General features: G+C 48.4%; 1 protein-coding gene across 5 annotated transcripts in view; it reads left to right on the forward strand.

The window, feature by feature from the left end:
* Positions 1-27,488, forward strand: part of NECTIN1 (nectin cell adhesion molecule 1) — a 183,265-nt gene that overhangs the window by 120,580 nt on the left and 35,197 nt on the right. The window contains exon 6 of one of the 5 annotated variants that reach the window (XM_053269579.1): positions 3,592-11,969. The exons of the other annotated variants lie outside the window; for them this stretch is intronic. Within the exon in view, the coding sequence (XP_053125554.1) occupies positions 3,592-4,133 (542 nt within the window). The 3' untranslated portion in view covers positions 4,134-11,969. Of the gene's footprint in view, positions 1-3,591; positions 11,970-27,488 lie in introns of those variants that run through there. 5 annotated transcript variants of the gene reach the window in all.

The following is a 27,488-nucleotide window of genomic DNA, read 5'->3' on the forward strand; positions in this document are numbered from 1 at the left end:
TCTCCGGGTCTTGCCCCTTTCCCACAGGCACACCCACTTTGTAGGCAGCAGCAGGGGAAAGAGAGATCTGTGGGAGTGTCATGGCAACCGGGTGTCACAAGGGTGAGCAGACAAGTGTCGGGGGATTGTGTGGAAACAAACCGCATCTTGCTGTCGAATTCTTAATAATGGGAGGTGTGGCAGGGAGGCGGGAAGGTCTGTGCTCAGGGATCCTTTCCTCGGAGTTTCCCAGCTGGCGTAGAATAGATGACTCTGTATGCTCATGAAACGTGGCAATATCCCTTTTCTCCTAGTATGATGAATGGTGCATTGTGGGAAGATAGTAGTTGCAAGGATGTGTTTTTCCTTCCTCTCTCACAACTCCAGAACAACGGGTCACCCAGTTGGACAGACCAAAGAAAAGACTGGTTGGTTGGCTGGTTGGTTGGTTGGTTGGTTGACTTCTGCACACAATGCATATTAAATTTATGGAACTCACTATCAAAAGGTGTGGTATTGGCCACTAAGCTTAAAGGGGAATTTGACAGGTTTGTGGCAGAAAGGTTTTAGTTGTGACATCTTAATGGAACTTCCATCTTCAAGGGCAGTGTACCACTGGATATTAGTTGTGGAAGACAAACAGCAGGAGGAGGGTTCCCAGAGGCATCTGGTGGGCCACTGTGCCGCGGCAAATGCTGGGCTAGATAGGCCTTGACCTGACCCAGCAGGGCTCTTCTGATGTTCTTGAACTGCAGAACTGTAGACCTAGCATCCTGCTAGGTCTTTGGCAGCCTCCTGTCTCCGCCTTCTCGGGCAGGGAGCAAAACGCAAGGCATTTCTCTAGCCCCTGATGGGCCACCATATGTAGCTGGCAACTTCCACAGCTTGGTGGGCCATCAGACATGCTGGCCTGCCCTGGCAGGATGTGAGCACACTTTGCTCATGGGGAGGTGCATAGTCGTAACCACCCAGGGCTCTGCTGGAGCAGACAGAATGCCTCTCCAGTCCAGCATCTGGTTCCCCACAGTGGCCCGCCAGATGCCTCTCGGAATAGAATGGAAGAGGTGGAAGGGGCCTCAGACATCTTCTCTAGACCAATCCCGCACAGTGCAGAAAACTGCTGCAGCATCCCTGACGGGTAGCCCACCATTCTGTAGAACCATAACTTTTCCTAACTGGAGCCTCTCTAGAGCTCAGCCCCAGAGCCTGTTTTCAGCACTAGGGCTAGGCCCCAGGACATGCAGCATCATAGATAAGAGTGCTCCTGCGCATGTGCAAAGGACCCTTCCCTCACCTCCAAGCAACTAACCCCCGCCCGCCCGCCCCATGAGCACGTGTCAGAGGACACGGTTTCCAGATGAGAGCGGCTACCAGGCAAAATGAATCCTCAGCATTTTTCTATTAATTGAGTCCTCCGTTTCACCTGCCGCAAAAAGGTTAAACCAAAGGCCGTCGGTATTCAGTAGGAATGCGATGTTCTTCATACTGATGTTTGGTGGGCGTGAGGAGGAAAGGGTGGTCTGTGTCTGTGGGACTGGGCTTGTAGCTTCTTAAAGCTCACTTGTGCCTCGGAGTCTTTCTCTGCTGGTGGAGGGAGCTTGCTGGTGGTAAAACCCGGGCTGTGCTTGAAACGTTGCTGTGCTTGAGACGAGAGGGCCCTTTCCCTCTCCGTCTCGGTCACTGTCCTGCTCTTTCCCCCCTTTCTCTCTCCCCCAGTGTCTGCGCAAGGTAATGTACGGGAATGGCAATGCCTTTGGCCGGAGGCCAGGCCCCTGTCTCCAAGCCCTGCGTTCCTGGGGTGACCTTGGGCAGTCCACCCTGCCCCACTCTCGCTTCAGAGGAGGGGGGCCTGTTTTTCCCATGTTGTGGAGGGAAAACCAATACTCTCTCTGACCTCTAGAAGAGAGAAGGAAGGTTTTGGTGTTTCGTGATGAAAGAGACGAGAGGGAGCACAATAAAGGCGTGTGGAATTATGGCTCCTGCAGACAGAATGGCAAGGAGGACAAATTTCTCTCTCTCGGAACTCAGGGCTGTCCAGCGAAATGGGTACTAGATTTGGGACAGACAAAATGGGCAGTATTCAGGACTGACAAGAGAAAGCACCTCTTCGCACAGCACTGAATTAGCTTGTGGAATTCACTGCCACAAGATAGAGTGTGGGCCATTGTTTTAAATGACTTTCCTAAAAGATTAGAGAAATTCGTGGCAGAGAGATGGCTCAACAGATGCAATAGTTGTGAACAGAACTTCCATGGCCAGAGGCAGTATACCTCTAAATATCACAAGGTGCAAAATGGGGAGTTATAAGTAAATCTGTTTAATTTGGATACCTTGTGCAGGTTGCAGAGTTGAGCTTTTATGGGTTCAGATCTGGAGTGCAGAAGTTTCTCTTTGAAGCAAACACAGCTCTGATAAATACTTATAACCACCCTGATGCCACCTCCCTAAATACCCTAGTGCCAATTTTGACTAATTACTTCAGTACCAACTAAAACCTGTTCAGAAGTCCCTTGTATATTCCTGGGATGGTGGTAGGCATGGCAGAGTGGAAGAATGGCCCAGTCACCCTCCTTTCCACCATACAGGTAATCCCATGTCTTACAGGGACACTCCACATGGGTTTCCAATTCACACAATCATTTTTTAGAGGGGAAGAATCAGATGAACTGGATATCTGTGTGATCAGACTTCTGTCTGGAACAGCCACATCAAATGTGAAGTTATCTGCATACAGGGCTGTGCATTGTCTATTCTTGGGAAAGAGATACCTCTCCCATGCAGACTGCTAAGTTAAGCTCTACTTAACTTTCAACCAAATGAGGCACCAATAAAGCAGAAATGAATATCTGCATGGAGAAATCAACAAAACCAAACTTGCAAATTCCTCAGAATGTCCAGTTTTGCCATTCCGCTCTTGATTGCAGCAATCCAAATCTGAACCGTGTTTGCATTATGCATTTAAACTTTCACCTCCAAAAATCCTGCACTTTAGCCCCATTGGCTCTCTTCAATGGTCTTGAATTTGGCAGGCATCAAATTGAACATCTCAGTCATAAAATAATGCCTCCTGCCAAGTATCAAATACCGTCAACCGTCACTAAGTGTTTTGAAATCAGGTCTCCCCGGTTGCCGAATATTCGGCAAAATACTTAAATATTGGTTAAAATTCGGTATAAGTATTTGCAGAGAGGAATTCTGAGGGGAAGTGTGGGGGGGGAAATGTCTCTCAGCTGTGGGTCCCATGATCTGAAGATACCCGCCATGAATGCATGCTCGTAGCATTCCAGGTCTGTGTTGCTGAGATGAACATGAAGCTGGGATGTTCTGGTGCACTTGGCTTATGCATGGCACTATGTGCTTGGCCTGCTAAGGAGTTGACCACACTCCAGGACTGTGTGCAATGGCAAAGCTGATCTGGTTGCATAGAGCCAAGCGCTAACCCCCATGTTGAGGGTTCCATAGATAGGCACCTCCCCTCCCCTCCCCTGACTTTTCCCTCCCTTTTTCCTGCTCCTCATCTCCCCCAATTTTTTTTTAATTTTTAAAGCATGATGTCGCAGTTCCTCACAGATTGACGCTTGTTCCCCCTTCCATCTGTCTTTTCCTACCCAGAATTCCCTTCCACCCCGTCTCCACCTGGCGCAACCGTGGTGCAGTCGAACATCCCCACAGCCGTGATTGGGGGCGTGGTGGGCGGAGTCTCGTTGGTCGTGGTGGTTGCCGTCGTGGTCTTTGTGGTGCTCCGGCACCGGCGTCACACCTTCAAGGGCGACTACAGCACCAAGAAGCACGTGTACGGGAATGGGTACAGCAAAGCCGGCATCCCACAGCATCACCCCCCCATGGCCCAGAACCTTCAGTACCCTGACGACTCGGACGATGAGAAGAAGGCCGGCCCACTCGGGGGCAACAGTTATGAAGACGAAGAGGACGACGGTGCCGGAGGAGAGCGGAAGCTGGGCGTGGGCCCCAACAAATATGACGACGAGTCCAAGCGGCCTTACTTCACGGTGGATGAGGGCGAGGCCCACACTGAGGCCTACGACGAAAGGACACTCGGTTTCCAATACGACCCCGAGCCACTGGACATAGCCGAGAACATGGTCTCTCAGAATGACGGATCTTTTATTTCCAAAAAAGAGTGGTATGTGTAGCTTGCTCCACACCCACCCCCTTCTTGCCCCCCTCTCATGTGCCGTGTGCTGCCTCCGAGCTCCAGGGCTGCCACACACAGCCCCGCGTGTTCTTTCACACACAAGCCCGCGCATGCGCACACACACACAGACACACATCAGCCTTGGGACAGGGGGTGGGCAGCGCGAGAGAAAGACTTTTTGGAAGAACTGCCCCTGGTTCTGAGACAACCAGGAAGAGGTGGGAGGCCTGGTTGCTTGGCTTGTCCATTGGGGGGGCAGGTGAGGGTGGCGAATGTTCCTTCCCCCCCCCTTTGCTTAATTTCTCCCACAGATTTTTGCCCCCGACAATGTTGTTTGTATTGATCAGTGGCTTTTGGTGTTGGTACTCTTTGCTTTAATGACTACTTGCCCATCCTTGTATATTATACCCTCCCCACCTTCTGTTTGTGTCTTAAAGTGTCTCTTCGTCAACCTTTGGGTTCCCCCTCCCTTGCCCACCCCCCCTAAAAACACTGGAATTTCTATGTTGTCTTAACGTTTGTGTAAGGGAGGGTGCCAAGGGCACGCCAATGGACTTTGGAGGGGGGAGACCGCAGAGACAGAAAGCACAAAAGCATCAACCATGACCAAGAAGTCACTATATTCACCTGAGCTGTATATCTGTACCTGTATATCCCTTTGAGCTTTTGTTGCCATTTCCCACAATGCATCTATTGGGGGGGGAGTCTACTTGCCTCCCCTCCTTTTTAAGCGGAACAAATAACATCAACATCAAAAGAACCGCCCCCAAAACAAAGAGGACAGTGCATGATACCCAGGGAGGGCCCAGTGTAGCGGTTTTCCTCCAATGGTATGGTTTTTTTTTCCTAATTAAAACGGGAGGGGGGGTATGTCCACTACGACAAGCATGCCTGATGATGATGCTCTTGGTATGTTTTACTTCTTTTGCACTCTTTCGAAGACTGGTTTTCCCATGTATATGTGTAAGTGTATAGAGAGAAAGAGAGATCGAGGGGTTACCATGGCCACTCTTTGCTCTTCTAAGGCGGTATTTGCTCCTGACCTCATGACTCTGGGCAGGCATCTGTCAGTAGCAGTTTCCTGCACCATCCCGGGGGGGGACGGGACTAGAAGACCTCCAGGGACCCATTCAGCTCTCTGCATTCTATGCCTGAGGCTAATGGCTGGCTCAGAGTCCACAGCTCTGCCTCTTCTCTCCTGCCCGCCTCCCCCTCCAGATGGCTACATATCAGTGTTCAGAGCTGGCCCTGGGGATGGTGCACGTCACATTGGCATGTTCAGGGCATGAAGCTTGCAGGGGGTGGACCCGTAGCCCAGTGGCCGGGCACCTGCTTGGCCTGCAGCAGGTCCCAGCCTCCGTCCCCGGCATCTTGTGTCCCAGGATCTCAGGTAGCAAGAAAAGGCTCTTGCCTGAGGCCAGCACTGCACAAGATAGACTGGCCATCAGGCTTGGGAGTGGGAATGGACCGGTGGGATGGTCCCAAACACTTTTTAGGGGAGCCAGTTCACACACACACACACACACACACGGTGTGCAGGGTGAACCAGCCTTCAAGGTCTGAGCAGCCTAGCATGAAAATGGCTCCTTCTCCACCAGATTGGGAATATCCCGAATATGACCATCCCCACCTCACCCGTCTTCTCTCGGTCTTCTTGCCGTCTTGTCCGTTCCATCAGCCCCGCCACTGAAGCTCCCTCATTGGGCTGGCCCTTCCCTTCTGGGTCTAAGAGGATTGTCGGATTCTGCCTAGGAGCCCAGCGCTGTCTATGCTTAGTCGTAGAGGACTGCAGTCTTACAAACACACACACACACACACACACACACACACACACACACAGAGCAACCCTATTCCTTCCTGCTCCCCAGTGCTTTGACCACCAGTTCATCCCCGGATGCTAGCTCTGGCCAGGGAGGCTGTGCCTTAATTTACTTCCATGGCTGAGCACATACCTTGCACGCATCAGCTCCTAACTTTCGTCCCTGGCTTCTCTGGCTAAAAGGATCTCGGGGAGCTGGGGAGGCTCCCCGCTTGAGACCCTGGGAAACTGCCGTCACCCAGAGCAGACCATGACGAACCAGATAGCCTGGTCTGACCGGGCGTTAGCCAGCTTCTTATGCTCCGAGCAGTAGCTCTGTGGGAGACTGAGAGGCCGCCAAGGGCTAGGAGCTTTGGGCTAGGAACCTTGTGGAGTTGCCATGGGGGCTGGAACAGCACCTGCCCCCAACGGGCTTACCAGATCTGCCACCCTGCTCCCTCCCGCCTTGGCTGGCACCCTCTATTTCTTACCCAGTAAGCCCCGAAATGACTAAGTCGTGATGTAGCATGGTTCCAAGGCTGCAGGTCAGCTCACATGCAAATGTGAATACTCAGCAGTAGCCTTGGACTGGACAGATGGTCTGTTTTGTGCATAGCGTCTCGCAGGGTAGAGAAGTGGCCAAGAGTCCTGGGTGGCAAAGAGTCCTCCCTGCTAGATCACGACTTGAGGAAGGGGAGAGGCAAAGGCTGGCCTCTATATTCTGGCCAAAGAGAATTGCAAAGTCTCTGTGTTCCAAAATGCAACATTCTGCAACTGGAATAACTTGCAGCGAGGTTTGCCTTGATACACATAGGCCTGCATCATTTCGATCTGTTTCTGGGACAAAGATATTGACATAATTTGGATTGGGGGCATCTCGTTTGGAGGGGGGGGTTGTGCAAGGAAGAGGGTGAGGAATAGAGGGAAGAGGGAGGCATGGGAGATAGTTTTGCAGGCAGTCCAGAAGCTTGAGCCCTTTTCAGGCATCCCGTATGCATGGATACTGTTAAGTACATAGATGGGCCACCCCCTGACCTAATCGCATTCAGTATCCATGGATACCTCCGTGGGTTTATGGTGTTTCCTTTAATGAAATAGGATATGCCCAAGAGCTGGTCTTGTGATAGCAAGCATGACTTGTCCCCTTAGCTAAGCAGGGTCTGCCCTGGTTGCATATGAATGGGAGACTAGAACTGTGAACACTGTAAGATATTCCCCTCAGGGGATGGAGCGGCTCCGGGAAGAGCAGAAGGTTCCAAGTTCCCTCCCTGGCAGCATCTCCAAGATAGGGCTGAGGGAGATTCCTGCCTGCAACCCTGGAGAAGCCGCTGCCAGTCTGTGAAAACAATACTGAGCTACATAAACCAATGGTCTGACTCAGTATATGGCAGCTTCCCATGTTCCTATCTCAAAGATCTCTGATAGACAGGATCTGCACAGGTGTCACCAATCAGTGGCCCCGTAGAATGTTGCTCAGAGAAGCCGGGTAACCCCACTTTCCACCACCATTACTGCTACTATGCTTTTCAACCAAAGTTTCCAAAGTAGACAAATAAACAACCACTCAAGATGGCTCCCTGCTTCAAGGGCTCACAATCTAACAAACAAACAAACCATAAAGTAAGCGCCAGTAACCGCCACTGGAGAGATGCTATGCTGGGGCAGGATAGGGCCAGTTGCTTTCCTGTCCCCCCCCCTGCTAAATATAAGAGACTCGCCATGTTAAAAGGTGCCTCTCTGCTCAGTTTGCAGGGGGGTCTTGGGAAGGCAAGGAAGAGACGTTCAGCTGCACTGGGCTGTCATGAAAACAAGCCAGTTAGAGGCACTGCACCCAGAACAGATTTTCTAAATAGATCTCCCCTGGGTGGTCCCACTCATGCCCACCGACCCCAGTCTTGTTCCCTGGCTGAATCAAGAGACGAAGAAGCCATGACTTCTCCTGCCTGCTTTGCCTCAGTCCTCCTAACCCTCATCTTTCCTCCATGATCAAGACCGGGGGCTTAGTAGGTAGCACCTTCATGTAGGAATTGACACTTACCCTTCCGCCCACCAGAGCTCCCTCCCCACCCCTGCTCAGGAGGGGAAAGAATCACGTGCATGTTCAGCGCGCATGACAATAGGGTGTCACGATCCGCTGCCATTCTTTACCCAGCATTGATAATCTGTGCAGGAAATTCATCATGTATTAAACGGCCCTGAATCGGATGCAAGACCCCCGCGGGACCCTAATTAGTGAGGCTAAACGATTCACAGTTAATCTATAGCGTGAAATAAGACTTCTGCAAAATAAAATTATGGATCAAGGCTTTTCTCTGCGAAGGGTTCTGATACAATAGGAACATCTGCTGAGATTCCTGTCCCTGATGCTCAGAGCCCAAGAGCAACAGACCTATCGCTGAATAGAAGCGTCAGTTCATTTTGTAGCGACCACCCACAAGAAGTTTGCGAATCTTACCTATTTTTGCTTCCCTTGAAATTCTTTACCTCAGCACAGCCTTCTGCACATGCCTCAAATTTAACTTGAAACAAAATTCATTGGCACCTTCATAGATGGGCAAAGCCCTTAGAATATTTGCAAATCTTGTTGAAACCTCTCTGGGCCCCTCTTGAAATTTCTACAGATTCTTGTTCGAAGAGCCTCCTGAAATTCACCACAGCTTGGATGTTTGCCAGAATTTGACAGTACTGCCAATTAGGGATGTGCAAATTGATTCGGGTACAAAACGATTTGTACTCAAATCCCGCTGATTTGGGCGATTTGTAGAGAGAACAAATCACCCCTGTGCTCAGTTGCCCAGATTTGGGTACAAAACAAATGACCCAGATTCAGACCTGAAAAAATTTGGAGATGTGGACCTCCATTTCGTGGCCTCAGTGGGTTGGGTGGTTGTGCCCAATGGGTGAAAGCTACCAAAGCTACCAAAGAAATTGGGCAAAGGGGTGATTTTTTTTCAAATGAAGTTTGTGCACATTTAAGCATCTTTCTGATAGGAAATAATGGGGATTTCAGCAGCCCCATAACTCCATGTGAGAAGCACCAGGGTGCCCCAGAGTGGGTTGTTGTGGGTAGTAGTTCCCTATGGGTGGAAGGAAGCTGCCACCCAAATTTCAAAGAAATTGAGCAAAGGAGGTTTGTTTGTTTTTAATTGAAGTCTGCATATCTTTATGCTCTTTCCACAGGGAATAATGGGGATTTCAGTGACCACATAACTCATTGGGTGGCTCAGAGCAGCTCGGCTCAGAGGGTGGCTCAGAGCAGCTTGTTGTGGGTGGTAGTGCCCAATGGGTGGAAAGAAGCTACAACCCAAATTTCAAAGAAATTGGGCAAAGGGGTAATTTTTAACAAATTTTTGAGGTTTGTGCATCTTTACCCTTTTTCCAATGGGCAGTGATAGGGATTTCAGCAGCCCCATAACTCCACGTGGGTGGGGGCACCAGGGTGGCCCAGAGCGGGTTGTAGTGTAGTGCACTTGGGGTGCCAGCCACCTCCAAAACCACAAGCCCATGGAGCATTGGGTTTTGTTGATAGTAGATTCTCTGGCCATTCATCATTTTGCACCAAAGATAAGGAATGAACAAAGATGTTCATTCATCATCTTTGGTGCAAAATGATGAATGAACTAAGAATCCACTATCATTGTTCATCTTTGTTCATTCATCATATTTGGTACAAAATGATGAATTACCAGAAAATCCACTATCAACCAAATAGTGGATTTTGTAACACCTCCCACATGCCTTGTGGGTTACCAGCGAAGGGGGCATCATAGCCTGGAGACAGGCTATTCATCTGATTTGTTTTTTCCCTTGCAAGATATGATAAAGGCATTGTTTCCCATGGTATGCACATCCATCTCACTATAATCTCTGCCCAATCAGCGCTTCAGAAACTTCCAGACCCTGTTTGATCTGAGTGGGTGTGTCTACACCCTGGGCAATGAAAGCTCTGTCCAACCTCCTTCAGCTCTTTTAGTAACAATTATCTGTCTTCAGCCCCGAGTTAGCAGGAGAAGACTCCTGCTGGCAGATCGAGCATCCTGCTTGGCCAGCCAGTTGCCAGATAGTGCACACACATTGCATGGGGGCAACAGCCCTCCCTTGTCCTTGGTCCCCATCATTTGGTAATTGGAGGTAGACTGCCTCTAAACATGGAGGCTCCATTACGCACACAGTCAATAGCTGTTGGCAGACAGATCATCCCCTGCTGACACAAGCATTGCATGGGGGCAATAGTCCTCCCCTGTTATTGGTCCACATCATCTGGGATATGGAGGTAGACGGCCTCCATATCCCAGCATGGAAGCTCCATCTATCACGGTCAGTAGCTGTTGGCAGACCTGTCATCCCTTTTTCCTTGGCTCTCTCCCCAGCAGGAAGGAAAGCAAGAAGCGCTTGTCTAATTTGAGTAATATTATCAGCCCCAGAGATGTGGGGAAGAGAAAAACATCTTTGTTTCTGGGCCCAGCTCTTTCCCCTCTCTGTTCCTGGGCACCCAACAAACAGCAAGGTCTATGCTGCAGACTAAATGGAATCCGGTTGAAACAGAACATGGCAGGTGTTTTCCTGATGGGATTTACGTCTGGGATTACTCCTTGCAATTTACCATTGCAATTTCCCTTCCCTTATTTAATTACGAGCCTGATTCTCGTTCCTCTCCTCCTTTTGAATCATTTTTATTCAACCAGGGGGATAAAAAGAGAGAAGAGAAACCAGAGGTTTCCTCAAGGAAAACAAACTCAATCATTGGGGCGGCGTTCGTTGCAAAATCCCATTGAGCAAAACGCTCATGGGGGGATGAAGCAACCATGTTGGTTTTTAGGAGGCAGGGGAGCCCTTCATTCATTGGGTGGAATCATCTAGAAATTTGATGAGAAGATTTTCCGAATCATTAGAAACAGAAAAATGATTTGGATTAGTAGAAGACGTGGCAACGACGTGCAGATGGACCAATGGGGATGTGTTAGGACTCCCTGTCAATTTTGTCCAGAGAAACACTGCAATTCTACATCCATGTTGGCAATTATGACGATCAGGGCCAGCCAAAATCATGGGCAGTCATACTTGGTTGATAGTCTCTGAGTCCAAGCAGAACATATTTTCACAGGGACGGCCAGATTCCTCGTGTATCTATACCAGGCCTGGCCAATCCAAAGTTTCCATGCTGCCGGCCAATCACAGTGGCTCATGTTACATGCCGCAGTTCATTTCTTCACCTGAAGAGGGCTCTGAGGCCTGAGCACAAGCAATAGCGAGATAGCTCAGTGGGTTAGGTCCCAGCTTCGAATCCTGAAGCTCCTGGTTTAAACCCCGGATTTTCCATCAGTATGGGAAACCAGGGGTGTTCACTACTGTGGATGAATTAACCAAAAGTACAAGGATATGATCTTGTGTACGTGGTGCTATATAGGGAGGGAGGGGCATTCTGTTTTCTAGAACATTCCGTGAGTTCTTCTCTCGAAGGCGAATGTATATGTAATGGCTATCTAGGGGGAGAAACTCGACCAATGTAAATAGATATCAGTGGGGATTGATTGCACACCAGATGAAAACCTGGGCTATTATTATTTTTCTTTTCTTTTTCCCCGCTCCCCAATAAGTTTCCTCAGCTCCAGTGACTGTATCCTCTTCCTTTCTCCCTTCCCCACCCCCCCACATCAATGCTGTAAGTATCATTGTGGCAGATGATTAATAAAAAAACAAAATTCAAAAAATCTACTTTTTTTGGTAATCTGTGTCGTAAGTGCTTTTTGTAAAGAAAAAATGGAGAGCGAGAGAGTGCGTGTGCAAGAGAGAGAAGAATATTATGAATAATGTAATGGACTTGAAATTGCTTTATGATTTTTGTTCGTTTGTTTTTCCCATTCTTTGTAATAACTTTTTTGGGTTTGTTTTGGGGCCAATGGGGGAGTTTTCATTTGGAGGAAGCGATTGCTTCGACCTCTTTTACTTGTATAAAATTTAAAACAAAAAAACAAATAGTGGTTCAATTGTGGAAAGAAATGTACTTTTTTTATAAATAAAGACTTTTAAAACAAAGCCGTTGATAAGGCTCTGTGTCTCTCATTTGGGAGCCTAAAAGTGATCTTCCTACATCAAGTCAGGTTCTTGATAGAAGCTAAATCGTCAGCAGAGGCAATATTCATGGTGAGATACATAGGGGAACCGCATAACATTCTTTTGTTTTCTGGTTGCCATATTGTAGAGCTGAAGAGTTGCATAATAGGGGTGTGCATGGATCAGTTGGTGCGGTTTGGTCCAAATTTGGATCGAACTGTGGGTATGCGGACCAGTTCGGTTGAACCGATTGGCTGGGCCAGTCAGTTCTATGAACCAGCTCGAACTGGTTTGGAGTGGTTCACGATCAAACCGCTTGAACCAGTCTAGTTCTGCACATCCCTATTGCAGAAGTCACCGAGATGGAAAATGTGCAGAAACAGTGTAACCAGAATGATAAGGGGCTGATGCATCTCCCTCACAAGGAAAGGTTGCAGTGTTGGCGGTCTTTTAGGGGGGAAAGAGCAACTGGGGGGAGATTATTGTAGTTTATAGCATTATGCACCATGTGGGGAAAGTGGACAGAGAGATGCTCATCTCCTCTTATGATGCTAGAATTTGGAATCACGCAAAATTAAATGGGCAGCAGATTCAGGACAGATCAAAGAAAATCCTTTGATCACACAACAGCTGGTTAATTTGTGGAACTCACTAACACAAGATGTGGGGATGGCCACCAGCTCTGATGGCTTTATAGGGGGATTCGGAAAATTCAGGAAGGAAGAGGAGAGTTTGATCAATGACTATTAGTCGTAGAGCTTCTTTGGATGGGGATTTGGGTGGCTGTATCTTTGGGGTTGTAGCTCAGTGGGAAAGCACTGAAGGTTCAGAAGTTTCAGTCCCCAGGATTTTCAAGTAAGGCTGGGAGAGACTCTGTCTGAACCCCTGGAAAGTCAGTCAGTGTAATGTGGTTCCCAGCATTGGTTCTCTAGATGACTACAACTCCCATCATCCCTTGCCACACTGGCCAAACCTTGGGTCCGCAGCTGTTGTTGGACTACAACTCCCATCATCTCAGACACAACGGCCTTTGACCAACAGCAGCTCTAGACCCAAAACTGAGAACCCCTCCTGTAGGCAATATGGAGCTAGATGGACCAAAAGCAGCTTCAGTTGATCATATGAAGGAAGCTAGAGCTCTCTCGTGGAGAATCCGCAGCACTCTTGCCAAACTACAAACGACTTCCAGGTTTTGGAAGAGCCCATGCCTGTTGAAAGGGTACCAACTAATGTGTCTGTGCATCTTCTACGTCCCACCTCTGTATTTCCGTTGTCGGGCTTGGGGGAAAACATTACAGCAGGCCAATGGCCTCTCCTGCCACCACACTCGGCTCTGATCACAGGGCTCTGTCGCTCGGGTTCTTGCCAGTGGCGAAGGCCATGATGTGTCCTTCCAAATTCCAGCTGGGGCCCTGTCATTTCAGATTGCCTTTGAGTGGGGATGGATGCCGAATGGCAGGGGGAAAGGAAGCTGTCTGGAGAGACCGATTGGGCCTCCGGTCATTCAGCAGCATCTGCTGTGGACACAATGCATCCTTATCGGCAGTGCAGAACTGGGGTCATCACCACCCCGCTCTTCCCTCGTACGTTTGCCCTTCCTCCTTTATCCAGGATGAGCAGAGCAGCACCAGATCTGCCATCTTTGAGGAAAGGAACTTTGGCAAATATTAATGCGTTGGCCAGTGGAGCCCAGCTGCATGGATTCTATGGGATTGGGGCCACGTCTCAATGGTAGAGCATCTGCTTAGCATGCAGAAGATCCCCAGTTCCGTCCCTGGCAACATCTCCCGTTAGGGCTGAGAAAACTTCCTGCCTGAAGCTCTGGAAAGCTGCTGCCAGTCAGAGCAGGCCATGCTGAACTAGATGGAACAAGGGTCTGACTCAGTAGATGCCAGTTTTCTGTGTTCCTGTGTACCTGCCTTGGAGAAGCACGTAGCCTTCACTTGCTTGCTGCCTCTGAACCTGGAGGCTGTATATGGCCATCATGACTGATAGGCATGGATAGATCTCTCCTCCTGCATGAATAGTTCTAATCCCCTTCTAGGAATTTCAGGAAGGCTCATGGAACTTCTCGTGGGGGCTGGGCCAATCCACAACTCAGTATGTATAAATCGAGAGTCGAAACAGCTGGTTCAGCACAGCCAGCCAAGTGCAGAAAAGCGAACAAAGAGGCACAGAGTGGCTCATGAGCTGGAAGGGAGAGGCAGGAGGGGGTGTGTGGGCTACTTGGCACTGGGCATCCCAGCGGCAGCCCCGGGGAATTCCTGCCTTGATTTTCCCAGGCCTATTTCTCACAGCGGAGCGATGATGGATAAAACCATCCTGAGGGCTCTCTCCTGCCCCATTGGAGCGGCAGGCAGCCGGGAACGTGGGGTCTCAAAGCGTTGGTTTCCCCAGAACGGACAAGGAACAGGTGGCCATCTCAAATTCCCACAGAGGAGCTGCGCTGTGTGTTTCAAGCTGTGTCTGGCACCCCGTGAACTGCAGTGCCGATTTCAGCGGGACGTCATCCCATGCTGTCATTTGGGGCGTAAAAAATCATCGTCATCGTTGAGCAGAATTAAGCGGCTGGCCTTTCATTCAGAGTTACAGCAATGGAGGACTGGCTAGCACAGGGGTTCTGAAACGCGGGTGCCCAGACGTTGTTCGACTACAACTCCCATCATCCCCAGCCCCAGTGGCCAAGGGTGCTGACGTCGGGGAGGTCAGGAAGAGGAGGAAACATACAATTGATTCCCGTGAAGGATGCCTCCCAGATGCTTAAGTTGTTATCAAAAGGGGCCTGGACAAACTCATGGAGGGCAGGTCTATCAATGGCTATTAATCCTGAGGGCTACAGGCCACCTTCAGCCTCAGAGGCAAGATGCCTCTAAGGAGAGCTGATCTTGTGGTAGCAGGCATGACTTGTCCCCTCTGCTAAGCAGGGTTCATCCTGGTTGCATATGAATGGGAGACTACATGTGTGAGCACTAGAAGGTATGCCCCCTAGGGGATGGAGCCACTTTGGGAAGAGCATCTGCCTGTTTGCATGCAGAAGGTTCCAAGTTCCCTCCCTGGCAGCATCTCCAAGGGCTGAGAGAGATTCCTGCCTGCAACCTTGGAGAAGCCACTGCCAGTGTGTGTAGGCAATCCTGAGCTAGATGGACCAAGGGTCTGATTTGGTATAATGCAGCTGCCTTTGTTACCAGTTGTGGGGGAGCAACAGTAGGAGAGAGAGCATGCCCTCAAGTCTCATCTGTGGGCTTTCTGAAGGCATCTGGTGGGCCACTGTGTGAGACAAGATGCTGGACTAGATGGGCCTTGGGCCTGATCCAGCTGGGGCCCAGATCCATCTGCACCTCGCCACTCCCTTCAGAAAGCCTGCACAACTCTGAGCACTGACCTGGCCCATGCTCAGGAGGCTTGCTGCCCTCCGTCTGTCCCTCCTCCCCTCCTCTCTGAAGGACAGTGTCTCCCTTGCTTGGCTCAGGAGGTTAAGAATCCTGCCTGTAACCCTCACTGTGGATTTCAACTCTGCTTCTCTCCATCAAGGTTTCTTTCAGAGGCCTTGGTTGGCGGCAGCAGGCAGTTTGGCCAGAATCCAAGCAGCAGCTGGGAGAGAGAGGAGGCGTCCTCGAAGCTCCATCTCTGGTTTTGCCTCTGCCTTCATTGGAACAAAGGCCTCAGAAACCAGCCGGGACAGAATGTAGATGTGCCCACTCTCACGTGTGTAATTCAACCCTTGCATTGCTCTCTATCAAATTGCCACGGTGATCCTTCCGTCTTCCTTGGGTTTTACTCACACAACAATCTTGGGAAATAAGTCACTATTTTCCCTGCAAAAACTGAATCTTAAGAGTGTGTGACTCGGGCTTGTAACAAAATGAGGTGGTATAGTCCCGAGGTGCTAGGGCGGGCTGTACCACTTCAGATTGGAGGCAGGAGATCCCATATTTGAAAGCTCCACTGGGTTAAAATAAAACATATCCCTGTAACATTAGCAACCTTGCATTCAGTGTACATGCACAAGGGGCTCCATTAGTATATTGTTGTTTGTCCACAGAGCTCCTCCCTGCCGTGGGGAACATAGGAAGCTACTGTCTGTTGAGTCAGGCATCCATTGGTCCATCTAGCTCAGTCTTGTCAACTCTGACTGGAAGTGGCTCTCTGGGGCTTCAAGCAGGAATTCTTCCCAGCCCCACCTGGAGAGACTGCCACAGGTTGAACTTGGGACCTTCTCCATGCTAAGCAGAAGCTTTGCCAGTGAGCTACAGCCCCGTCATCTCGGCAGCCTGACTGCAGGGAGGAAATACACATGCAGAGGGCTTCCCCTGCTGAAACGTTGACTATATGGACACTATGGGGCATGGCTGGTGCGTCTGGCATGGCTCCATCTCCCTCACATGCTGCAGCATACCCATTGGGGGAATGATCAAATATGGCTCCTAAATTCCATTATTGTCTCTTGCAGGGGGTGAGGTGACTTATTTGCTGCTGGTGACGCAGTATCAGCAAAGCAACGTAGCATCATGTGCAAAGAGGGTTCCTGACTGTGTACTTCATGCCAACAGGAAATGAAAAATCCAACACTCACACCGTCCAAATATTGTGCAAAGCAGCCCTGAATTCTGAGGGTCTGTATACATTATGTAAACTGATCCTCATCCTCTTTGATTCTGCACAATTTATTCTGTAGTGGTCTCTATTCTGTATAATTCATTCTGAAGTGCCTTGTTGTGGGTAGCAACACAGCAAGGAAGGAGCTTCACCAAGCACTGATGGTCTGGACCCCCTCCAACCACTGCTTCCCTTGGGCTTAACTTTATCTATACATCCATAAGGACTAGAACCCTACCTTTGGGGGGGAAAGCTGAGATTCAAAGGAAGTTGCATTCTATGCACCAGACTTTGTTATTCCCTGACCTGCTGTGAAATCACACCCAGTCTTGCTCATAATGTGTGGTTCAGGTTTCGATAGGGTAGATCAATTTCCAAAGTGCAAAGAAAGAGCATTAGTCTTTTTTTAAAAAAAAAAGTCTTGCTTAGTTGGATGGAACCAAAATTATTCTCTTTTTCACTTCCCTTTTTTGCTTTCTTTCTTTCTTTTTTCTTTTTTTGGCTCTTGTATAAACATTCCCATTCATGTTTCCCAAACAAAGTTATTCCACAACCTTCTGCTCAAATTAATCACTTCCACAGGTCATCATGATGTAATGTTCCCAGCTTGCTATTTGGTATCTTATCGGCTAGGTCAGCCAGCCAGGGTGATTTTCTTTACTTGAGTTCAATGATATCACAAAATTATGCCATTGTATGGAGAGGTATCCCAGTGGCTGTGTGAATTACCCACAGGATCTTGAGAGATAAAGTGAAATCCATAAATGGAAACCAGTGTCAAAAATGCAGAGTGTGATGGCAAAAGTGGTCCCACATGGTTGTGAACCCAATTGCTGTTTTCCAGAAAATGCATGTATCTTTATTTCATTTATCCATCTTTGTTTTTATTACTCTATGTAAACCGCTTTGGGGACTTTTGTTGAAAAACAGTATATAAATATTCACCCTTGCCATTCTTTATCCCAGTGAAAGGCACTGTCTCAAAAACTGAAATTTCTATATGTGCATCTGGAGCAGCTCCAGATCTGATCAAAGCAGGAAAGTTGGTGGATGCATTTCCAACTGGCCTCCTATATGCAGTGAAAAGATGCCTCTCCTTGATCTCACAGGATGCTGGGCCCACAATCCATTCCTCTTCCATCTCACCCCAAAGATGCCGCTTGTGGTGGGTGGGCCAGTCAGTGTAGGGTTAATCCTCTTCTCTACCTTTGGTCTGTGACAGACCTAGCTGAGTGATCAGCTGCAGCTGGCCATCTTTTATGTTTCCACCACCACCCCCTTATCTCTACGCCCTTCTCCATCTCCTCTGACTGCCGCCAGCCTGTTTATCTGGCCGTTTTTTGCAAAGAAAATTGCCAACTTCACACCTGTCAGCCTGGACTGATCACCCATCGCGGACAGACTCCAGCTGGTCCTGACCTCACAGGCTTTGTGCTTTCTGTGGGGAAATTGCTCCATTTCCCCAAGGAGCTGGGACATGCGCCGTTTCTCAATGATATCAGTCGATGTGCAGAGCTGCTGGTCCATGGCAAAATAGGGGCTGAATCCAGTGTTGTTTTAGTTGGCATTTGGGCATGTTAATCTGGTCATTTGGGGCTCTCTGCATGGTCCAAGCATCAACTGGTCTACAAGGAGGCAATATGCTTTTCAAAATATGTTGAGCATATGCACGGAGGGAGGAACTTATTTTAGACAAAAAGAATATAGGAAGAGTCCTGCTGGATCAGGCCAAACATTCATCGAACCCACCTCCTGCTTCCCACATTGGCCAATCTGGGAAGCTCATAATAGCAGGGCTTGAAGACAACAGCTATCTCCTAATATTTGTCTACCAGTAAGTATAGTTGAAGGTATGCTGCCTCTGAATATGGTAACTCTATCATTATTGAAAGACCTGTCCTCCTTCATGTATTTGTTGAATATCCTTTTAAAGCTGTCTAAGCCATTGACCATCATCCCACCTTGTGGCAGGGAGTTCCATAAGTTAATCCTGCATTCTGGCAAGAAGTGCTTTCTTTTGTCTGTCCTGAATTTACTGCTGAACACAACTCTAGTGTTATGAGAGAGCAAGAAAAATGTATCTATCCACTTTCTCCACTCTATGAATAATTTCATACACCTCCTTTGTTTTCCCTCTTTGTCAACCTTTTCCTAAACTAAAAGGTAATTTGATAAACTAAAGTAATTTTTGAATCCTCTAGCTTGAACCCTCCTTTGGGAGGACAAATACTCATTCACTCTAAACATTCTTTCAGGTTTTCTTGATGCAAATTTGACACTCAGAAATGGCCCATGACATTTTTGTACCTCTTTCATGGTAGGTCTGTTGTTCTACTACAACACACCAGCTCTCATATCAAGTATCTTATATCACAGATATTTTAAGGAAAATTCGTGTGGTAAAACCCTGCTAGAATGGTCGCACTTTAGAATGCAGGCGGCAAACTCAACAACGACAAATATTTATATACCGCTTTTCAACAGAAGTTTCCAAAGCTGTTGACACAGATAAATAACAAATAAATAAGATGGAACCCTGTCTCCAAAGGGCTCACAATCTAAAAAGAAACACAAGATAGACACCAGCAACAGCCACTGGAGGTCCTGTGCTGGGGGTGGATAGGACCGGTTACTCCCCCCCCGCGCTAAATAAAGAGATTATCACCAAGTTAAAAGGTGCCTCTTTGCCAAGTTAGCACCAGAAGCAGGGCGGGGCAAACACCCCAGCCCTCACCCCCAATAAGTTGTTTTCTCCCAGGCATTACTCTATAGCGGGAGTACAGCAATACATCTGTCCAAGAGTACCGAAATGGAAACACACTTGCTTTAAATACCACGGGAGAAGCTGGTGGTGGAAAAAAGTGTTCCCTCCAGCTGTTCGCAGCTGGGCGATGGAGGGAGAGGGGAGCATACTAGGGGCCATTCAGGGATGCTAATCCCAACAGCTGTCCTAGAGAGTGAGAGTCACTGCCAGAATTGGAAAGCCGAGACTGTATCACTTGAATGAGCAGTTGGAGTTGGGGTGGGGTGGGGGGGAATGGGCATGTTTTGATTTTTCTTGGGGAGGGAGACCCTCATTAGTTAGAAATGGTCTTGCTCAGTGGTCACTTCCTGGGGTTATCCTGCAGACCGATTAGCTTAATTCCTTACATTTGCATTAAGCACTAAACGTTTAATTGTGTTATTAATACGTTGCAGCTTATGGGGTTTCATAATTGGCATTTAACAAGATGGTTCCAGCATATTAACGGGTGTCTTCTAGCACTGTGCGACGGGTTCCCAATTATCTCTGACCTAAAAACTTCTGCAACGGCCTGGCTTTGAAATGCTTACCTGAACAGTAGAAGAGGGAGGGGGCTCTCTCCCGCAGCCGCCCTCTTGAAATGCCACAGCACAGAGATGGGCCGACGTCTAGCTTGCCAGATCCACTTCATTCTGAAACCTCAAAGCCCACCAACCAGAGCCAAGTGCAGAATACCGAGAGTCAGAGGAGCAAATCTGCACACAGAATGAAGGAACAGGACGCCTCTACAAATCGCTCAGAGATCTACTCTTGTCCTGGGAGACTGAAGGGAAGGTGCAGAGGGATCCACTTTCCACTTTTGCATTTAAGTCTTTGGGGCCTCTCCGGAGATTCTCCCACTCTTTCTCTGGCAGCTTTCCCAGAGAGAGGAGAGAATGGGAAATATATTTCAGCTGTCAGAGCCAGACCAGGAGTGTAGGAGACAGGACACCCGAATCAGAACAGGAGCAAGAAGCATGTCCTGTTCTGTTGGCCCCCCAGCTGGGGGCTCCAAGCCAATGGCCACGGTGTCTGGGAGTGATGGGCATTGTAACCCAAGATCTGGAGACCCAGGTTTGGGAACCTCTGTTCTAGAGCCTTATTCACATCTGGCATTCAACACACATAGCATCTGTGTGCGCATGATTGTCTGTACTTGTGTAGAGTTATTCACACACACTACATTCCTGAACATGCATACGTAACTGAGGAGGAGAGCTGGTAGCAAGCATGAATTGTCTCCTTTGCTAAGCAGGGTCCATCTTGGTTTACATTTGGATGAGTGACTACAGATAAGTGCTGTACGATATTCCCCTCAGGATGGGGCCACAGTTCAGTGGAAGAGCATCTGCTTTGCATGCGGAAGGTCCCAGGTTCAATTCCCGGCAGTGCTTTTAGATAGGAGAGACTCCTGCCTGTTACTGTGGAGATCGGCTGCCAACCATTGTGAACGATACTGAGTCAGATGGACCAGTGGTCTCACTCAGTATATAAGTCAGCTTCCTGTATTCCTGGACTTGTGAATGGTCCTTAGGTCTGTCCAAACCCTTACATCAGCGTGTGTGTGTGTGTGTGTGTGTGTGTGTGTCCATGTCGAGAACAAACACTTGAGTGCCTGCTGAACTTATATGTTCTGCTGGGATGTGGGGAATTAATTTGTAACAGGCCTTCAGTGGCAGGAGGATGACTCCCAAGATCGCTCCTTTTGGGCAGAGCATGAAAGGGCCTAGAGAGAGCTCATCTGGAGGGTCATTGGGCCAATTAACCTTCCCCAGACAAGAATTAATCAGGCAGCAGCCCTGCCTCCCTTATCTCTCCAGATTCATTTGGTGATTGACTGGTACCCTAATAGGGCCCCTGGGGATACAGGAGCTACAGGCTGCAAGAGGTGGATTAGGGGCCCAGAGCAACACCCTGTGTAAAGACACAGAGCAAATTAGGCCTCCTCCTGAATGTGTGTGGGATGTCGCCAAGAAGAGAGGACACCCCCCACTTCAACCCTTCTTTCAAGAACATAAGAACAGCCCTGCTGGATCAGGTCCAAAGCCCATCTAGTTCCGTATCCTGTTCCACATAGTGGCCCACCAGGGTCCACTGGGAAGCCTACAGCGAGGAGCTGAGGACATGCCCTCTCTCCTGCTGTTACTCCCTTGCAACTGGTATTGAGAGGCATCGTGCCTCTGAGGCTGGAGGTGGCCTGAAGCCCACAGACTAGTAGCCATTGATAGACCTCTCTCCTACATGAAGTGATCCAAACCCCTCTTAAAGCCATCCAGGTTGTTGGAGGTCACCACATCTTGAGGCAGAGAATTCCACAAGTTGATTGTGCATTGTGTGAGAAAGTACTTCTTTTTGTTGGTCCTGCATTTCTTGGCAATCAGTTTCATGGGATGACCCCTGGTTCTAGTGTTATGCAAGAGGGGGAACAAATTCTCTCTATCAAGTTCCTCCACGCTATGCAAGGAGAATAGACCAGTAGAAGTAAAGAGCTAAAGAAGTCAATCAAAAAGGAGCATATTTGTTCATTTCCCTGCTAAGTAGGGAAGACAGGAACAGGGGCCACAATTGAGGCAGAGAAGAGGGAGAGGGGTTGGTTAGGCTGTGGCTATTGGTACAGAGGCGTAACTATAGGGGGGGCAGGGGGGGCACGTGCCCCGGGCGCCATCTTTTCTGGTCACGTGGGGGGCGCCGCCATGACCAATTTTTTTTTAATTTTTTTTAATACAAATGTTTCCTGCTCAGTGCAGCAGTGCTGCAGCAGTCAAGGGAGCGCGTCGGTGCCCCCTTCCCCACGAGCGGTCCCTTCCACGCCACCTGTGCCCCCCCCCATTGCTTTGCTGGCACCTGGCGGCCAGTCAGTGGCCTGGCTTGGCGGCGGCGGTGGGCGCTTGTGAGAAAAAACCTAAGGGGGGGCGCGGTGGGGGGGGGTGCCATTTCAGTGCTTGCCCCGGGCGCCGTTTTCCCTAGTTACGCCTCTGTATTGGTATCATTCCCCAGATAAAGGTCTGGATTATGCACACATCAAAATGAAGCACAGAAGGTTGATGGGCTTGCACCATCAAAAACAAAAAACTCCAAATTCCCTATATGTAGGCGGTGGGGGCAGGGGACGGGGGACAAAGAAACACCAAACTCCCTATATGTAGAAAACTAGCCGTTAAAGGGCCGGCACAAACATTTCTTCCTGTGTGCTAATTGTCTTTCTTCTGGAAAGGAACATCTTCCATGGGGTGCAACTACAACTGCAGCCTGTTAATTGCACCCCATTCCTTGCCAGAAGGAGGGCAATTAACACACAGGAAGAAATGTTTGTTTTCTACATATAGAAAACCCTGCTAGGAGGTGGTAGAATCCTGAGATGGTGGAGTCAATTGTACCACCAGGTGGCAGGTGGGGGGGGTTGCTTTCCTATAAAAGGACTTCCTGGAAGAAGAACCCTAGTAAGGGGAAAGCAGGAGAGGGAGGGGCTAGTTTTCTGTGCACAGGGAGAGTTTGTTTAAACTGTATGGGGACATTCAAAACTGTGGTTCCCCCCACCTGTTTGAGTTGTTGCATTGGAAGATAGTAGCACTCAAATGTGATATTACATTTTGTATGCGATGTGGAAATAAATCTCTATTTGGGGACAAAACCTGGGATAGATAGAATAGTACAGGTGTTATGGTATTGACTCTGCTGCTAGGTCTTTAGCCACAGAAAGCAGGATGAAGCTTTTCCTGGCAGAGACTCCTGAGTAGACCATCTTCACCTATTTAATTTCTGCAGGCAGCTGTTAAATGCACAGGAATTGGGGTCAGGAAGACCTTGGCAAACTTGAGAATAAGGTGTGGGCTCTTTCACTGTACCAGCTGCTCATGAGGGAGTTTGGGGAAATTTTGCTTGAAAAGGGGGAAGTGGAGACACACACCTAACGTCAGGCAAGAGCCTTCTGTTTGCTCCTTGCTCTTTTTGCTGCAGGAACAAGCATTTTACACCCATTTTTAAGAGCAGATAAAGCTATTGTTCTGAGCCTGATTTTTCTACTGAGATCAGCTGCCATTTCCCCCCCCCAGGATGGATGGAATTAATCCTCCCTCTCCTCTCTCACTTTCCCTGCTGAGATTTCTCAGCACCAACGTCCACTTTCTCTCCTTCAGCTGCCTCTCTCTGGAAAGCACTCAAAGAGAAATTGCAATGAAGGGGCACCCGGGTCAAGCTGCATTCCAGAAGAGATGATTTCCCCCCCATATCCAGTGACTGTTTAACTGCTGATAGCGTCTCTGCTTCACCTCCAAGAGATGGGAAGGAGGGAGGTGAGAGGGGCTTAGAGGAGTTCAAAAACCCTTCATCACAGTGATGGGTGAGTGGAAGGACCAGAATTCAGATCTGGAGGTCTGGTCTGCTTTGATGGACCACCAACCCAGCTGTGATGTGGAAAGAAGACATTGCTGGTTTGCTAGAAAATCTCCCTCTCTCTCTCTCTCTCTCTCTCTCTCTCAGTTTTCCATGCATTAATGTGGGAATAATAGCAATGTTGCTCACAGGGTTGTGGGGAGGGTGACGAGGATTCAAAGGATTCAGATTTTAAAAATTCAAATTTAAACACTAGTTGTACCATATCACTACAAATACAATGTTGTTGTACTGTAGTTGTACAATATCCTCATACAACTCTCCACTTCTCTGAGTGACCAGACGTTTGAGGCAGCTGCTGTGAAATGAAAAGGTGCCCTTATGCAGGAAGTGCATTGGGTAGAAGGAGAGCTGGTCTTGTGGTAGCAAGCATGACTTGTCCCCTTTGCTAAGCAGGGCCTGCCCTGGTTTGCATTTGAATGGGAGACCACATGTGTGAGCACTGTGAGATATTCTCCTTAGGGGATGAGGCAGCTCTGGGAAGTGTGTCTCCATGCAGAAGGTCCCAAGTTCCCTCCCTGGCAGCATCTCCAAGAGACTCCTGCCTGCGTCCTTGGAGAAGCCACTGCCAGTCCATGTAGACAATGCGGAACTAGATGGACCAATGGTCTGACTTGGCATACGGCAGCTTCCTATGTTCCTAATAGCAAGATCAGCACTAACTGTGCGATGACATCAGTCATCTGCAAACCAACGTCATTCCCTTAGAACCCTTCACCTCAGTCAAATAAAAACTGATGGAGTATGGGTGAAGGGGTTGGGTATGTTTAGCCCGGAGAAGAGAAGACTGAAGGGTGAAGCCCATACTCACTGGGTGAAGATGCACCTCTTAAAGTGCTGGTTCCCTTATACTTGAGCAACTCTCTTATTCAGTCACAACACACTGCTGCTGGGCTTTCCCTGGGGTTTCCTTTTCGATGGTGAGCCCTTTGGAGACAGGAGACCATTTTCAAGAATCTTTTGCTATGTAAACTGCTTTGAGAACATTTAAAGTTGAATAGGTGATTTGATAGCCATCTTCAAATATCTGCAAGGGTATTGCACAGGAGGAGGAGCAAGCTTCGGAGGGCAGGGCTAGAATCCATGGGTCGAGACGACAAGGATGCAGATTCGGGTGAGACATTAGGAAGAATTCCCTGTCAGAGTTCCAAGAGTAGAACAGCCTGCCTTCTCTTCTCCAGAGGTTTCCAGAGACTGGGTAGCCAACTGCTAGGGATGCAGGAGCAATTTCCAGCACTGAGAAGGAATTTGTTCTTGAAGACTTCTAAGTCCCTTTCCAACTCCAGATTTATGTGATTTATCTGCAAAAGATCTCATACTTCTTTGCTCATTGCATTGCAGCTGCCACTGTCTTCCTTTTTGTACACACACACACACACACACACACACACACCGTGGGTGAGGTGTTCCACAAATTTGTAATAGTTGCTGGTCTTCAGTGCTCTTTGAAGCAAGCACCTCCTAGCCTTCACTTTGCTTAATAATAATAATAATAATAATAATAATAATAATAAAATAAGCAGCCTAGCTGCAGTCTCTCTTGGCACAGAACAATCATCATTGCCCTTACCATATGGGAAAGGGGTCATGATCAACCCCCGGAATCCTGTAACTAATGCATGGCTGAAACTGAATTGATGTGCATCTAGCCCTGTCAAAGTGATACTGACACAGGCCCTAAAATACAGAGCCTTGTGATCTTTGGCCTTGAAGCATAATGTCTTAAGCATCCCTTGGCACTGAGATCTATCAAGAAGTGACCTTGCTGTGGCTTCCCCTCCTGGGACTCCCTGGCAAAGCCATTGCTCCACCTGAAAAATTGTGCGTGAAATCCCAGATAATTTCAAACACATTGGCCTGGCCCGAGGCAGAGGGGCTCCCCATCTCGGAACAAAGGAGCTCCTTGCGCACAAGCTGCAAACATTTCATGGGTCTCTCGGGTTGGTTTTCAGTGCTGCTTAAGACCTTGCTGAGCCCTGTGAAACTCTCCCGAATGAAATCCACAAGCTCTCCAAAGTTAAAAGAGACTCTGGCAAGGGGAAGAGAAGCGCGCCTTGAGTCTTGTGCTCTTTTGCAAAGCCCTGAAGGGCTCCAGCCTGCAAACACTCAAGTTGTGTTCAGTTGAAGAATGGCTCCTCCCTGTACCAGCCTGCCAGGTCACTGTGTTGGGCATCAGAACATCTTCTCTGGTCCCCTGCAATCCGAGGTGAGGTGGGTGGCAATGAGAAAAAGGAGACCGTTCCCAGTTTAGGGCTTATGGGCCGTTCTTCTCCATAAAGTTCACCTGGCACCTGTGCTAATGTCTCCTTCTGAGCCAGGTGAAGGCCATTTTACTAACTCCGGCTCTGAATGTCTGATGGGTGTTCATATCCCCTGCTTTTATCCTACCATATTGAGGTTTTGTGCTGAATGTCTGCAAGGTTCTATTGTATTCTTCTTTTTCCTTCATTGTGTTGTAAACCTCCCTGCTCATTTTCACTGAAGGGCAGTACATAAATCAGGAAAATCAATGAATTATGAAGATAGCTCAGTAAGGTGCCATAGACACCGAAAGGATGCAGCAAATCAGATCAGATAATACCTTTGAACTGTGGAGCTGGAGAAACCATATGAAAAAAATATCACACACCTAACCCAGTGACATAAGAACATAAGATGGGAAGAATCCTGAAATTCATAGATAATTTTAGTTTTCAGAATTTCAGAACTGAACTCAGAATTTCTGCCAAAAGGACACTGAAACCCCTGAGATTTGGGAAATTCAGTGAGAACATCCACTTTGGAGAACATCCCACTGCTTGACTGTATCTGCTGTAAAATAACGGTTGTCCTGACAGCAAGAATACTAATTAAAAGGTTACTTTTCACAAGGTCTCCCTCTCCCATTGTTTGTAGCTGGCCACTTTGGATCCTTCGTATCTTTCATTTTAGACATTAAGAACTTTTCTCCCCATTCACCCTGTGGGCACCAGCCGCTCAAATAACTCTGCCTGTCTCCAACCCCACCAGAAATGATGCTGCCATTGCTGTTTTATTGGACAGGACAGTAAATCTGATCCAGATCGCTGTCGCTGGAAATGGAAACATCAACCCTCCAGCAGCCTTTCTACAGGAGAATTTAAAAGCTAGCAGCACAATGGCAGAGGAAGGGGGAGAATGCTCCCTCCCGACTCGACAACTCATTCATTGTGACTTCTCGAGTAGCTTCCACACAACCACTCTGTTAAAAAAAGGGGGGGGATGTGAGAGCTCCCAGGTTGGGTAAACCAAAGGCCGCATAGTCTGGTGGTTGCTGAGGCCTCCTCAGGGGTTTGGGGTTCATGCACTGGGGACTAGGTTCTCATCTAAAATGAATGCAGCTACAGTGATTCCCACAAAAACATGTAGGAGTGTACTGCTGTCCGTACACTCGTAAAACATGGCATCTGAAAAGGGTTTTCGGTTGAAGTTGGTTTTTATAGAAGGACAAAAAGTAGAGTGAGGAATTTGAAAGAGGTTTACAAAATTATCCAAGGAGGGGATAGGGTTGCCATGTCCCCCGGAATTTAAGGTAGCCCCCGGATTTTGGCTCTTCCACCCGGCTGCCAAATTCCACTTGGATTTACACAGATGTCAAATGCGCTGCCTGGATTGCCTGGAATTTATTCTGGATCCAATCACATGGGAGGGCAGAGAAGGAGGGGGAAGACAAATCTGTCAAATAAATTAATTTTAAAAATTATTCATTTTTA

The sequence above is a fragment of the Hemicordylus capensis genome, chromosome 8 (assembly GCF_027244095.1).
Source record: "Hemicordylus capensis ecotype Gifberg chromosome 8, rHemCap1.1.pri, whole genome shotgun sequence".
In the NCBI taxonomy this organism is placed as follows: Eukaryota; Metazoa; Chordata; class Lepidosauria; order Squamata; family Cordylidae; genus Hemicordylus; species Hemicordylus capensis.